Source organism: Centruroides vittatus, unplaced genomic scaffold (assembly GCF_030686945.1).
Source record: "Centruroides vittatus isolate TY-2023 unplaced genomic scaffold, ASM3068694v2 contig_19, whole genome shotgun sequence".
Classification (NCBI taxonomy): domain Eukaryota; kingdom Metazoa; phylum Arthropoda; class Arachnida; order Scorpiones; family Buthidae; genus Centruroides; species Centruroides vittatus.
The window spans coordinates 5300180-5317452 of NW_027121169.1; the positions used below are offsets into that span (position 1 = coordinate 5300180).

Below are 17273 nucleotides of genomic sequence, written 5' to 3' on the forward strand. Positions count from 1 at the left end.
ACCTAGACAGACTAAACTAAAGAACTACAGACTAAAATCATTTGTTACATCACCAGACCACTCAGCTATCATCACTTAGAGACATGAAACTTTCAGACTTATAAGCTAAACACTAAATTTTCAGAGGCCCATTTTTCGGAAATGCTTGAGAAGTGGATCCTATTATTTGGAGAAGGAGCTGTTTGTGTTTAAGGCTACGTGCTCACCAGGTTTTGTTTGAATCAGAGACCCAAATGTTTGGCTCTCTTCTTGTTAGCAGTAAGAAGAGGGTGCTTTGTGATTCAATTTCATGCTGAATGTCAAAATAAGCAAACTAGAGTTTTTATTGCCATTGCTATCACCAGTATTACATTTTTATCACCAACTGGCAATTTTGGTACTATGCAGCACAACCCCTGATTAAGGAATTTCAGCCAAATTAATCAATATGCTGTTCACCCTTTAACCTAATGTTTTTGACTTGGTTAATGGGCCATCTTTACACCTTGAAAGCTGAAAGTTTCAGTGTTGGTAAGTAATGAAGATTGAATAGATTCCAGCAGAATAAACATGAAAGGGAGGTAGGCTATGACAGCAGTGGATGAAATAAAAATAATGAAAGCTTGTAAGACAGAAGGAAAGGGGTCAAAAATGTCAATGTTTTTAAAAATTTACCCATTTTTAAGGTGCATTGATTAATAGGGTTGAGTAACCACAGCTAGTTCATCCTTAAGGTATTTCATTAAGAGTTTTTCGACAGAAATGAAAATGACTAGCAGATTGTATTGAGAAAGAAGAAACTAAAACAAGACTAACTTCAGAATTTCAATATCACAAATTCAGTAAATTCTAGTCTGCTGAAGTTTGGGGAATTCATTAGCCTATGGAAAATTGGGAAATTTCAGCTTCATATATAAAACATACGGCAAATTTCTTAGTCCATTTTAACAAAAAATGCTTCTTAATTACTGTAAAATACGGTATTCAAAATATATTTTAATTATGTCTGATTTTTTTCTTTTTAAAATAAAAAAATTTTTGTTAACTTTGTGTACTATTTATTACAAAATAATCATAAAAATTACATTGGAAACATCTGATATAATTTTTTAAAGTAGCAAAAATGAGTTTGATAGACCAATTATGTCAACATAAATGACTTGATCCTACTGATGTCAAGATAAATGAGTTTCACTGTATAAACTTGATTCTCAAACTATGCAATGCAATGTTAAAAAGAAACAAACATATGATGACTCATGAAAAGAAAATTATCATCATTTCTATCAATAGTTTCATCAAGATAAAAGAGTTAAGAAATTCATTATGCATTATAATCTTTCTAGGTGAAGTAAATATCTTATTGATCCATACCAGGGGTCATCAAACTACAGCCCATGAGGTCAGTTTATCTGGTCCATTGCCGTACTGTGCCACAAATGAGCTAAAATATAATTATTTATATCGAGGATGGGCAACCTTTTTCTATGTAAGGGCCGCATTTTAAGCCTTTTAAACTGATGCAGGTCGCATACAAGAGAGAGAGAGAAAAAAAAATGTTGGTAAATCAGAATTATTTATTCGTATATAATTATAAATTAGCATAGGTATACTTAATTTATCTTCTGGAACTGATGTAAACGTAATATATTAAAAATATTTGGTTAAATATTCGTCACTGCTAGTTTTAAATTAGTTTCGATGTGTCTGTTAGCCGGTTTCTTGTTTTAATTTTTACTAAATTCATTGCGGGAAAAACTATTCACATACATAAGTTGTAAAAATAACGTTTGAATTTTGTTGTATACTTCCTTAAGCTGGGAAATTGATATATTTATTCACATTTTATGCGTCGCGGGCCGCAAAACATATGAATGCGGGCCCATGCGGCCCGAGGGCCGCAGGTTGCCCATTCCTGATTTATATCATAGATTGTAGATAAACTTACTATGTAAAAAAATTAAAATAAGTGTAAGTAAAAATGCCAAAATTGGTCCAATCTGATTTTTATATCTGACAGTAATAAAATTTTTAGATAAATTAGAGAAATAAAAAATTTGGTGACTTTTTGCAACTTTGGATATCAGAGCACTTTTTCTATAAGTACCTTCAATAAAGTTTCTAAGGAAAGTGATTACAAGCTTGCTGCAGCAATCGTGTTTGTGTATTCAGTGTGCTGTATTGAACAAAATGATTATATGGCTTGCACTCATCATACTCTTAGCTATGTGGCCATCTGTGAAAAAAGCTTAGTGACCCTTGATCTATACAATTACTAGTTGCCACTCCATTAGAAATCTTTACTAATTCTGAAAAAACAGCAATTCTTTTTTCCTACAAACAATCTCATCAACAATCCCAGAAACTATCATTTAAAATTATTGCTAAATTCAATTAAAACAAATTAGAATTCTTCTGTAGGGTTTTCCATTAAGTGTGCTCAAACTTCAAATTTTAAATAAATCAAACTTTAAATAAAACAAGTCATGTATGAGATATCATTAATTTTATTTTTTTACTTGAAAGAGTATTTGATTACATTATGTACAGAATATAATATCAGCCAAATGGTCACCATGGCTTCACTGGGTGGCATGTATCTGAGAGGTCCAATTTTTGATGACTCGACTGCATAAATCAGGCTTATTATCATTGATGGCATTGTTATGTTGACTTCTAAGGCATCAGTGATCTGCAGCTTATTTGCATAGATCCATGATTTAACAGAGCCCTACAAGAAAAAGTCTAATGGTGTTAAATCACACAATCTCAGTCGCCAGTTGATGTCACCAAAACACGAGATAACCATGCTGTCGAATTTGTGCTGTATGGCAGGTAGTGACGTCTTATTGAAACCACATGTCGTTGAGATCCATATCTTCCAATTTAGGCCACAAAAAATTGGTTATCGACCTGTACCTCTTGCCGTGACAGTTATGGTGATGCCAGCTTCATTTTAGAAGAAGTACGGGCCAATGACTCTGCCAGACCAAAATCTACACTAAACAGTGACTTTTTCTGGATGCATTTGCAACTGATGGCTCTCATGTGGATTGTTATCTCCCCAAATGTGACAATTTTGCTTGTTGACATAGTCATTCATCCAAGAATGGACCTCATCACTGAAGATAATTTTCCATCCAAAATTGGGGTCCACTTTCAACTGCTCCAGAGCCCAGTCAGCGAATGCTCAATGCTGCCTATGGTCATTTACCTTCAGTTCCTGGGTCAATTGAATTTTATACAGTAACAGGCCCAAGTCCCGATGCAAAATTCATTAAGTTGAGGTCTGCGAAAGGCCAAGTTCTTGGGCATGACAAGGAAGTGATTGTCTTGCGTTATCCTGCACACTCATTCACTGCAGCAATGTTTCCTGCAGACCTCATGTTTCAATGACATACGATTGTTGTTTGTTTACTGAACCAGTTGATTCAAATTTGTCCATCAAATGATGAATAGTCGACTCAACACAACAATTGTGTGCACCGTAAAAATCATAAAGCTCGAACTGAGCACTCCTTTTGATAGTAAAGTTTAATGATTTGCACAGGTTGCTCAACACTGTAATTTTCCATTACGATTTGTCCAACATTAATTACTATAACCTCCAAATTTGACAGCTGTAGCTTCACTAACATGGCCACTATACACTGTCAAACTTCGAGCACTCCTAGCAGAAAACCCTTTACAATGTGCTTTTAATTTGTCTTCCTCTTACATATGTTATTAGACCATATATCATGAGACATTTTGGAACAAAACATTTCCTCTAATCTGCAGCTTTATCTATCTACCTATCAACTACAATCAAAACTTAAACTCACTTTAGCAATTGTCCTTAAATTCAACAAGATACATCAAAAACACAGTACAGTTTCTATTGTTATAACAACTTATTGACAGAATTTTGGAATAATAAGAAAATATAACAATTTGTTTTTTGAAATTATTTAATAGATTTATTACTTATTTAAATTTTTAAAATTAAAACTTTAGAGATTATTATTTTGTATAGAATTTTATTTAATTCAAATTCCAAAACAAGTATTGTACTAAAATTCAAAAAAATAATTAAAAAATGTCATTTGAGAAATATTACTCTGATAGAATTTGACATTACAAATAAAATTTGATAGTTAAAATTACAATAAACAAATAAAATATAATTTCAGCTAATTTTTTTTTATTTTGCATCTTAAATCTTATAATAAATCATAAAGAAAATAACAGCAAATATTTATCTGCATACAAGCTATTGATTATTAAATTTTTTTCCTGTCTCTCACAATTTTTAACAAAAGTATGTAATTTGATCATGCAATTTTTATCCTTGAAACTAAACAATTATTGTTTATTATGTCTATGGATCTATGCAAGTATACTCATCAAAAATATTTACTTAAAATATTATATAATACAAATAATGCAGAACTAAATTTGACTAGTAACTACATAAAACTGCATAATATTAAAAAAACAAAAAACTCAAGTTTTTAAAGATAAAACAGGTAATACTTTTACTTAAACAAATAAAAATATTACCTGTTTTACCTACATTTAAATATTTAACATAAATATTTGTATATTTTGGTATGATACCAAAACAGAAACCAATAAGTCAGAGAGAAACTGGCACATCTAATGTATAAAATGCTTTAAATGTAAATAAATAAATCTGTGACACAATACGGTTTAAAAATAGTTTCATAAAATAACAAAATTAAGAAAATAACAACGTATTAAAAAGTTTATATATCTTAAATGTGTTATTACCTGGATGCTGGCATGAAGGAATTCACATCAACCCAACCAGTTTGCTTAAGCAGATGCAGATTCATCATTTTATTAAAATGCAACATATTGTGTTACCATATTAACAGCATATCAAATTTACATCTAAATTTAGATTTGCACAAAAACAATTAATTTAATAAGTATTAACAAATTTGTACTAATGTTTTCATTTTATAATGAGTTTTAGTACATAAACCTGAAATCTTCGTCAACAACATTAAATTAAATAACAGAAAAAAATTCTGTAAACATCTCCAAAGCATACAAAGAAAAAAATGTATTAAAATTTCTTTTAAAATCTTTCAAATTTTCCAATGTGAATTTATAAGTTCTATTCTGTTTGTATTTCATCAGATTTGTAACTACAACAAAAATAATTAACTGCAATAGTACCATAATGTTAGTCTAAATTCTTAAACTTTGGAAACGTCTAATTTGGGGTGTTTGGATTGAGTAAATGGTAACGTAATAATCCAGTATGCAAGGACTGCAACTTCAAAACTTACTTCCAGCCATTCTTTTATTGAATTTTTGAAATTTAATTAAATTTAGTTACATTATAATATAAATCTTATCGAAAAAGATTGTGCATAGTATCTGTAGTATCAAATTACTCTAATAAATTATTGGTAAGTTTCCCAATCAATCAATAAAATAGAGAATAGTTGCAAAAATTCTTTAACTTTTCCTTCAAACTTGTAAATATACCCAAAAAAATTTATATTTGAACATCCAATAGGAAGTTCAGAAGTGTAAACATCTCAATAAATCTAAAAATTATACAGTGTACAATTTTTCTATTTTATTTCAAGTAAGAATATACAGAAATCAATTTACATACTTAAAAAATAACTCCACATTTTTTAAAATTCAAAGAGGAAGTAAAAAATGTATGTTTAATTCCTAAAATGCCATAAATTTTAGATTAATTTGCATTTTAAAATAAATAAGAAAATTATCTGTAAAGAGAAAAATCAATACAACCAACAGGTTAAAAAAAATGAGACAAGTAAATACAGACAGGAAATTTTACTTTTATGATTTAATTTTATCTTGTTATAAAGTAAATAGTAAAGTATTAATTATCATCATCATTTAAAAATTTATATCACCTGATTCATAAAAATTTAATTTATTAATTTGTATTTAATGATATTTCACTTTTTTTGTGAATAAGTTAATAGTAATTTACATATATTTTATACTATAATTTATACAGCTAATTCTGAATTTTCTACTATACATTAAATGAGCTTCAAGTTTTAAATATATAAATGCATTTTAAGTAAGATAAACAAGCATACTTCTGCCCAGTTTATAATAAAAATGAATAAATATGCATTTATGGCATCACTACATTTATAAATAAATTACTTTTCATGTGAAAAGTCAATAAATATAACTTTTTTGATTTGTATGCAATATTCAGCTTGAAGTTTCACTTCAAAATATATTAACTCAGAATCTCATAATTAATAATGAATTTATTAATTAAAAAATGCTAATTGCTCAAATCCAAGCAAATTAACAAAATTTTATAGTAGTAACATAGAATTTAGTTCATTGACAATTTTCTAAAGAGAAATAGAGAAACAAAGGCAAACAAACATTTATATTTAAATATTTTCACCTAAAAACTTTAAAAACTTATATTAACAGAGATTAAAATTCATATAATATCAATCAGCTTCATGTTATCAACTTTACATTACAGCAACAAAAAAACAAAAATACATCAATAAAGTAAAAGATTTTTCCAAATAAATACTTTATCAAATTAGAGTTATTTTTATACCATTCAAAAAAATTATAATTATTTTGCTTTTCTTCTTATACAAAATTAAAAAGTGGTAATAATAACTGACAATAGTTTGATCTGGCGGAACTAGAATCGGTTAAGTCGGCATTTATCAAAGTGCGGTATTCGTGCCATTTAGTGACATAAAAAATCATTTTTCAGGGGGAAAACAAATTATTAAACATTTTTCCAGATTATTAATCTATTTTCCAAACTATTTTTTGTTGTAGAAATTTCTCTCACATTTTTGTAGCCTATCTTTGAACCTATTTTAATTTTAATAATCAATAAAAATAAGAATGAATTATATACTGCAAAGCAATGATGCTATTTTAAATAATGTCAAAGTTCTTGAAGTATATATAATCTAGTATATATGTGTAACCTCAAATCAACATTGTGCAAATGATAAAAGGTCAAGAATTATTCACTTATTGTAAATACGTTTTGATATATTGTCTAAATAAAAACGACTAACTGCAAATTAAAAAATGAGCATGAGTATTGCCAATAAAACTTTTAAATAATAAAAAGTGACTTCTAAAAATAATTTCTTCCTTTTGAAAGCTATTTAAGTCAGGCCTGGAACTTATGCAAATATAAGTAATCAATGATATAAAACAGATAATTTTTAAACATTAAGTTTTAATTTCTGTTGACTTTTTTATTGTATTTGTATCAGATTTCTAAATCTAAATTTGAACAACTTAGAATATAAATAAAAATAAGAGGAGCTAATTGTACATAATTAATCTGTTATCTCATGTAAAGCTGTCTCTTTGCTGAAGTTAATCATGAATACAATGTATAAATTTTATAATAAAAAGTGATTTATGGACTCTTGTATCATCTACCTACATGAATACATAAAAAATTAATTATTTAAAAGTATCCATCATGACACAAAGAATTAATCGAAGTTAAAATAGAAAAAAAGCAAAGCATTATTCAAAATCAATACATTTCAAATAGAAAAAGATATATAATATGGAAATGACTGAATCAATCTAAACATAACTTTCCAATTAGGAAACTCAAGTTATTCCAAACCTTTATGACTCTAGCACTCAGTAATTATAAATCCCTTTTAAAATTAACAAAATGAATAAAATTTTGACAATTTTTCATACAGAATAAACAAATAAATTAAACTGCACTCTATAAGTGGCCAAACCTATTTATAAAAAGACTTTTCAATTCTACTTAACAACATACAACTTCTATCACCTTTAACATTTCATCTACAAATTATAGTACTCAGCTATACAATGAAAAGTGTAAACAAAGTTACGAATGTAAAAAATATTTGGCATATATCAAATATTACAAATCATATTTATATTCTTCTAATTAACAGTTAAGTTTTAACATATTTTTTAGCATTTTATTAATCTTATTCATTTAACAAGTGTAGCAAAATGCAATATTAAAGATTCTGAATATTTAAAAATCCAACATTTTATAAGTTTTAAGTTATATATATATACCCTCGTATGATTTAAATCTGTTATATCTGAGTCGTACATATTTACCATTAATATTTTATCTATGCACCATAGCTATATTTGACTATATAACTTCACATATTCAAAATAACCACTACATTGTATCACAAACCATAAGAAAACTCCACTCTGTATTCTAAATCAGTGTTTTTCGACCTTTTTCTCATCACGGACCGGTTAAATTATGGATAATTTTATGTGGATCATATGAGAGTATGAATTATGCTTATTCATTAGGCTTAAATGTGTTTATCTAGAGTTACTATACATTGTTATATACAGTAACTCTAGATTACTATTTAAATGCCATCCATAATCAATTGCATCGGCCTCAGTACGGTCAATTTTTCTGCGGTCTGATGAAATTTTTACTCAGACCGATGATTGAAAAACACTGTTCTGAGAAAAATTTCATCAGACCACAGGACATTGGTTGCATTTAGCAGATTCAACAGTTGTAACTGAGAAAATCAGTAACCGTTATGTAGCCGTCCCGGATCTGCCGAACGATAAGTGATGTCGCATCAAAACAAAAAGCCTCATCGATCAGTTTCGGGTAGCAATAGATAGAGTAAACAAAAGACACTACCAAATGTGATGTCAAAATACCAAACACGTTCTGAAAGAATGCTACCATAGAGGGCGTTTGACAGAAAAATACTCAACGGCTTTGGAACTGTCGAACGCAGCCATTGTGTATCTCAATAACATTCGTTACACAGCTTTGCATACTCCTACACATTGCATATTTTGTTATTCGCTGCATAAATGGCCTTTTGCATCAACATTTTCTACAAACGTCGTGCGTCGCAGCTCAGCGTTGCCCATTCTGATTTGTCCATTGCCGAACACGCCATAGACAAATTAACACAGACGCAAGACATTTGGCACATCAAATTCACACATTCAACAGATCAGCAATCCCCCAATCAATAATCATCACTTAAAAAGTTAACTGAAACTCAAACATTAAAATATGTACATAAAAGACACTTATAATGTAATTTCTGCATAAAAAAAAGTAAGGAAATTAAGATAAAGGTGAAAATTTCAAGGCAAATTCCAGAGAATTTGGCATTAAATCAAATCAGCATAAACTGGGTTATAAATATTATTTGTAATTAAGAGTGAGGTTTTAACGTTGTAATTGGTGACGTAAACTCCATTTGTTTATTTCATTGGCTTAAAATCGATAAAGAAATAATAGAAAGGGGCATAAAATCTGCCCTCTATCGAGTTCAATGTTGACAAGTACAACTTACCGCTTGAGTCCTTTGTACTGTAACAAGAGCCATGTACTGTACGTCGAATTGACCGCTTCTTATACACAAATAACGTAGCTTAAACTACAAATAATTGCTGATAATTACTTAACAGCAACAAATATACATTCTTTTAGACGCTCTAAGTAGTCCGAGAGAGATTTCTCAACAGTCAACACGTCGCCATTTTGTTTTCTTATCCTTTTAACTCGTTGCGCATGCTCCGAACGTGACGTCAGTAGGAGTAATGTTTTGGTTTTAAACGGGTTTGATAGCATTTTCACAATAAACGGGGACGAGTTATTTTCACCCTCGAAATAACGCTTTTATTCGCCGATTAAATAATACAATTAACTTCGTTTAACAGTTTCTAATTCCCTAAACGGCTCTCTTATGCCGAAATAAATCGATTTTTTCACGTCATTGCAGCCATTTTTTTCAACTAACAGCGACTTTTAATTCGAATTAATGGTTTAAATCGAGTAAAATTAAATATAAAGCTTAATTAAATTGGTTTAATCTTAATCTGTTGTATTTACCTATGTTGATTTTCTTCTTGTTTTGTTTTTCTGCATTCCTTCGGAGCTGTGAGAAAAGTAGAAAATAACTAGAAAAACGAGTCCGAACGGAAGTTTTACAACTTTCTTTAAACAGAAGAATAAAAAAAATAAAATAAAATAAGACTTAATTCGAGTAAATTTTTAGAAAATTTCTTTTATTTTCTATTTTATTTCCGAGTAAATTTATTTTTTAAACTACTTTTCGAGTAATTAAAAGCATTACGAACCGAGATCGTGACTTTCTCAATGCCGGAAATACCGAGCAATTATCTTATTTTTAAAATGTAAATACGTTGTTTTGAAGTTTTAAAAACGTTAATACGAAGAAATTTTGATAAAATTTGAATGTTTTAATATATTTTACTCTCAGTTTTTGGTCGGAAAAACTGGTTCAAACTCCTCTTCGCTCCGCAAATATGTGTCTAGTGTTGCTGATACTCACTTCTTTAAGCATTGCTCGATTAATTCTAGAGCGATATAAAGAATCATAACAATATTTTCGTCATTTTTGATTAGTAATTTGGCCGAAAAATTAGTTATAAACTTCTCCAAGCTATAAGAGGCTACATTAAGTTCGAATTAACATCACGTAATCATCATATAGGACTATATCTTAACTATGTCAGGCGATAGCTTCCCTTATTTTTATAAATTTAAAATAATTTGAGAGAATTTTATAAATAAATAAAAGTGTAAACCGTAAATTAAAATTCTATTCTGTACATTAAGAATATAAATTGCACTGAAAGATCAATTTATATCACATAAATCTAGAGCAGTTGTTAAGCGCATCTATGCAGAAAAATACTTAAAATTTCTGATTAAATAAGAAAAAATTAAAACGTTTCTCAGTAAATCACATTAATGTAATGCATTATAATTTTTAAATGTAAATTTAACGTAAGCAGCTGCATAAAAACCTAAAAAAAGGGCTTTTATTAAAGATTTTTATATAAAAATTTTTTTAAAAATATAATGCTTACATTTTTATATTTATTTTAAATTATTTAATACATATTTATGTATGAAATGTGACAATTTTTATAGTTTAAAAATATCTAAAATTTGTAATTAAACATGTAAAAATATTTTTAGAATGTAATTTGTTTAGAAATGATAATTTTCAAATGTCGAAAAGAAACAAATAACAACAATAAATCTTTTCTTTGACATTATCAGACCGTGAAAATGTAAAGTAATTTATAAGATTCGCTACACAAGTTTTATTGGAAAGTTTCAAAGACTCGAATTTTTATAAGGTTTTCTTTTTATTACTTCCTCTTTTTTTATAGAAACTTGCACAAATAATTACGTTGCCAACAATTAAATGTTTGAATAGAAACAGTTAATTCATTTTTACTTTTACTATTGCTATTATTTTAATTTTTTTTTTTTTTAATTTAAAAATTAATTTGTCTATTTCGTTCTTAATTTTCATCATTTTATCAGTAACATTTGAACTAATTTTTGTTATTATATAATTTAAATAAAATTTTATATTATAATATATTTTTATTGTTGTTGTTATTACAGTACTTTATATTAAAATTTAATTTTGGAAATATAATTTAATATTTTTATCTCTAGATGGCGGTACAGTTGCATTTGCTATTATACTGCCCTCTAGGGGTTAAAAACATACAATATATTGATTTTTTTGTTTTGTTTATTTTTGTTTTTGTTTTTTTTTCATTGTTGCTGAATTTTTTTTTTATAAAAGTATAAACATTTAAAAGCTTTTAATTATTATTGATTTATTATAAATTTTATCGGACAATCAAAAATATTTTACTGATTCTCGACGGTAGACAACGTGATAATTAAATTCGAATTAACATCGTTTTGAATTTCTAACAAACTGCAAAGTTTGTTATTGTTTATAATTATAATTTGTAAATAATCTAATTTCAAATTTAAAAATAAAAATTAATTTATATTATATGACAATTTTATTATCTTTATTTTATTATAGCGCTTATCTTGGCGCGATTGCTTGTTAATACAGCAATATGTCATTTTAGCAATTTCGTTTGATCGCTTTTAAAAAACATAATAAACTTTAATAGAATTATTTTAGTATAATCGCTATATAAATTACGTTTAAATAAAATCTTTACAGTGTAGGAGAGTATAACAGCTCTTGCATAAAACAATGATGACATGCAATTGCGTTACGACTTTATCATAGGCCTTGGCTTAAATATTCTGCAAAGAAAATTAAGAAACTAAAGACATTTTAATTATATGTTTATATCGCAACCACTTCCGATAGCAAAACAATTTATTTCGACAAAATAATGAAACATTTACTCTTGCTTTTCTTCGGTAAAGTACGTGTGAAGTGCTTCAATGTGTTACAGAATCCAAGAGCACCCCAAAAACAGAACGCTACATTCTTAAAATATTTTTTATGGTGACTTTCTTACAGTTACGTGTCCTGGTGTAATCAAAGAGTTTTATGGTATGGTTGGAGAAGAAAAGGACATATTTTCTTGTATGACATTCAAGTAGCTTTTTTTAAAATCTCTTTCCACCCTGTGGGCATTAAGGTAGTCTCTTTTAGGAAACCCATTGAATTCTTTTAGAAAGCCCATTATGGATTCGGCCGGACTCACAATGGGGTGGCTGGCTAGTGAGTGACGTGGTCCGACATATCCGGACGGACCAACTCCCAAAAAATTCCTGAGAATTTTTCCATCCGTTCGGATTCGATTCTGGGTCCTCCGAAGCGATAGGCTGCCACCTTGACCGCTCGGCCATCCGGCCAACATTCACATCGGTATTAACGCGTATTCAAGTAGCCTTTTCGAACTCTACCTATTATAAAAGTATATACTCTTGGTAATCCACGCGACGGATGTGGTACAATCTGTTAAACTTTACCATTTTACAGTTATCATTGAAAATTTTGTCTGCATTCTACTCTTTGGTCATCCTGGCAGGTGCGTCCATACCAGGAAAACAAATTAAATTCATGCCAGCCTTGTTGCCAGTGCTCCAGATTATCGAGAGAAAGCAAACATTTCAGTACGATCAGGTATAAATTGTCGGAACGTAGTGACGACTAATACTTGACTTCGTGCATTCCTTGTCAACAAAATAACTCTGGAATGAGTTGTCCGATCTTGATGAAATTTTCTACGACGACTCACCATCACTCAAGGATGAACTGATTAAAATTTCAACTTTCAAAAATGATCCGTTTTTGTAGAACTGGAGATAGGGGTTTTTCTTCAGTATGGATCATTTTTGAGAGTTGAAATTTTAATCAGTTCATCCTTGAGTGATGGTGAGTCGTCCTAGAAAATTTCATCAAGATCGGACAACTCATTCTAGAGTTATTATGTTGACAAGGAATGCATGAAGTCAAGTGTTAGTCGCTTCCTGCACGCACGTGTAGAAGCGTCATCTAGTGGTCGGAAAATATGACAAGCATTAAAACGGTAATTTTGAAAGGTAAATGTTATCGCTAACTAGATACACAACAAATATAAAGAATCTTTATAGAATAATAAGTTTAAAAAAGTTTTCTTTTTAAAACGTGGAGCAGCAGCGATCAATATTGATGGCTTTACGATCCATTCTCTCCTTCGTCTTCCTATCGTTAGTACGAAATTTCGATCTCTAAATGGAGAAGCTGCACAGAGATTCCAGATTGAGATGAAGTCGCTCAAATTCATCATCATCGATGAAATGTCAATGATTGGTGCAAGAATGCTTTACATGATCGAGAGAAGATTGAGGGAGATAAACCCCGAGAAAGATGAGCCGTTTGGTGGATTCTTTATCTATTTGTTTGGTGATTTTCGTCAGCTTCCTCCTGTTAAAGATACTCCTCTCTACTCGAGTGTTTTTTACAATGTAATGTCCCAACAAGGTAGGGACCCTGTTGGGACATTACATTACATTTGCATTTGATTCTTTTGAGAAGTTCATTGAACTTAGTAATTCTCATAGACAAAATAGCGCAGATAGTTCCTTCACAGATGTCTTACAACATCTAGCTTCGGGTGATTTCTCTGATACAGATCTGAACATTCTGACGACAAGAAATCGAGCCTATTTATCCAGAGATGAACTTGATCAGTTCCAAACGGCAGTAGAGCTATATCCAACAAACGAGCAAGTTAAACAAAGCAACGAAGACTACTTGCAGTCAACTGGATGCCCTCTTGCTTATATAGCATCTGAAAACACTCCAGATATTGCCCCGCCTTCGTCCAAAGATGACTCAGCTCTTGGTCTCTCCAAGTATTTGAATCTCTCAGTTAATGCCAGAATCATGCTGAGAGTCAACTTATGGGTGCAAGGAGGTCTCGTCAATGGTTCACTAGGAACTATACGCTACATTATATATGCTCCTAATGCTCGCCCTCCAGCTCTTCCTCTGTTTATTTTAGTGGAATTCGATAGCTATCAGGGACCTTTCATCTATGGTAATCTGTTTCCAATAATCCCCATAACACGCTCTTCGAACGATGGCAGTATATTGCGATCTCGTAGACAGTTTCCCCTTACCTTAGCATACTCGATGACTATACATAAATCACAGGGATTAACTCTTCCAAAAATCAAAATAGATATAGGGAAAAAAGAGACAGCTATCGGTCTTACCTATGTTACATTGAGTCGAGTGAAAAAAATAACTGACTCAGTATTTTTAAAGAGTTACAATAAAGATCGCTACGAGTCAATCTGTAAGTCCAAGGCCCATAGTGATAGACAGAATTTCGTGAGACGTTGGCATAGCAATTAATTAATGGCTTATTCTGACCTTATATTTGTACCTTTAAATGATCCAATAGAAATCAAATATATTGTTGAGAACGAATGATTCTTTGTTTCTTTTTTCCCTCATAATCTAGAAAATAAAGGTGCGAGCTGAAGGAATGCATGAAGTCAAATATTAGTCGTCACTTCGTTCCGACAATATCAAGAATTATATTTTTTAAAACAGAACCATCGTTGCTAGTATAAAAGTGTGCAATAGTCTGTTTCCACCTTGTAAATATATCACTTAACATAAAGACTAGTGAATGAGTAGTCAAGCCTGCATGATTTGATAATATTATCTCGCCATAATATCTGTTATATTCCTACTTTATACTAAAATGTTATATTTATATCTTATCTTGCCAGCGGCGTCAGCAGACTATTAGAGGCACAACTAAAAAAGAAGAATACATGTACAGTACGTTTTATAAAATATACTGTATATAATATATATATAAATGCAAGTTAATTAAATCTTCGATGCTACCGCGTATATCAAAATAGTCTATATAATCAATACAATGGAACTGTACCTCGGTACTCGACCGAACAATCACGATCCTTTAAAACAAATTTTCGGTTAATTGATTAAAAAGATTTTCTGTGATAAAAATGTGTAACAAATTTTAAAGTAAAATGAAACCTCAGAGCTCCATTGGAGATTGAAGGGCAATCCGACGACAAAGGGGTGCCCAAAGTGTCCCAATGTACGAGTGTCCTTGTTTATATTTTTCTCGCCAGTGGCGAATGGATAAAACCACCGAACACTGATAGTTAATTTAGATACGTTTGTAACACCTAAACAGGAGCCAGTTTTCGATAGAAAGTCCTCTCTGGTGGTACCCCTCCTCGGCAGATCGCCCATATGTCGTGTTGCCGTAAACAAATAAACCAATATATTCTGTCTTTATATTCCAACTGCATAAATTTATACTTAAAAACTTTGGATTCTCTGAAAGGAGGGTATTCAGAAGACCTTCCTGAGTAGTCAATGCTGCAATAAAAACGTATGAGTGTTCCTATAGTACTCGACGTCTTCCATTAAATTAAATTAAATTTTTTTCTTTCAATTCACCTTCATCTTTGTATTGATTTTACTTCAAACAATGTACTTGAAAGAAATAATTAAAATAAATTATAATAAGTAAACTAATAGAAATTCAAATTTCAACTTACGAAACAGTTTCGTCATCACCAAGAAATGAAATTACTTGGCAAAATTTTCAAATTCTGCTGACAGTACATGTTTTTACCGAAATAAATAAAAAGATTAAAATATACACTTATGACAAATATAAATTTTGAATTAAAATAATAATAATATTTATTTATTCTTTTCTAAAACAAAATTCATCGAACGGTAAATATAAAAGTGATAAATGATATTTAAAAAATTTCGTAATATTCGACCTCGACACGAATAATGTAAGGAGTTAAAAATGGTTGGAATTAAAATCGATTTAGGTCAAAATAAGGTGAACATTTAATTTATAGTTTTGTAAAATGATTGAGTAGTTGACCCGTTAATGAAGTGTAAACAGGTGTATGGCAAGCAAGGGAGGAAGATATACGTTGAATTCCTTCTCTGTAATCTTTTTAAAAACGAAACTTTGGTCCAAATGATTTGGTTTATTGTTTATGACAATCCGACGTCTTCCGGGAAGATTTTCTAGGGGTTAATAACAAAAAGTTTATCTCAAAGTATTTCATAAAAAATTAGTTTTTTTAAAATATATATATATATATTTACCCTGGAACTAGGTAGGGGATTGAGTTACACCGCCAATATCAATATCTTAAAGCTATTTTATTAATATATATGGTATTGAAAAGTTATAACTTAATTTGTTTGTTCTAACAAAAGTTATAAAAAGAAAAACGCTAATATTGGGATTGAGGCGATTTTTGAAAAGATTTTCGAAACAGATACATTTACTTTTAGGTAAACTAAAAATTTGTACGAGTAAAACAAATTTCATAACTCGGAAGCTTTCTTCAGATATGGTTTTACCCGCTTAATATCTCCCGAATCAATGGTCCGATTTTCCTGAAAATTGCTAGAAACGTTTCCGCTTAACACGCAAACCTCCCTGAAAAATTTTAGAAATTTTCGATAAAATGCATAAGAGTTATTAAATTTCAAACTGGGTGGATATAATGGTGCCCCCACACACACAGAATCCATACATACGGAAAAAACATCCATTCATACCGAAAAAATCGAATTTTTTTTTTTTTTTTTGCATTTTTTGACGTTTCGAGGTCTCTTGATCATTTGATGCTATACTTTCCCTCTGATATATAACATCCAGGAAAGTAAAAATGTATAAATTCGCGATGGTCTCTCATATTTCTCTAGTGCATCTCTTTGAACCTCAGAGTAACGCTTTTTCTTTGAAGGCACTCGAATTTAATCTGGTTTTAAGTTGAGGATCTTCACACGATTCTCTCTATCATTTTCAATATTTAATTGCATTCCAGTAACAGGATTTCAATTTTAGAATACTTTAAATCTGTTAAGTACTTTGCTTTATACTGTATTTCTCTTAGTCATTCATTAAGCAAGTAAATGTTCACCTCGCAGCTGTTGATACGGAGTCTT

The 17273-nt window shown here is 30.0% G+C and overlaps 1 protein-coding gene across 1 annotated transcript in view; it reads right to left on the bottom strand.

Moving 5' to 3' along the window:
* ssh (Protein phosphatase Slingshot) overlaps positions 1 to 9527 on the bottom strand; it is an 80131-nt gene extending 70604 nt beyond the window's left edge. The window contains exon 1 of the mRNA XM_067264600.1: positions 9339 to 9527. Coding sequence (XP_067120701.1) covers positions 9339 to 9371 — 33 coding nt within the window. The 5' untranslated portion in view covers positions 9372 to 9527. The remainder of the gene's footprint in view (positions 1 to 9338) is intronic.
* Positions 9528 to 17273: the final 7746 nt, after the last annotated feature.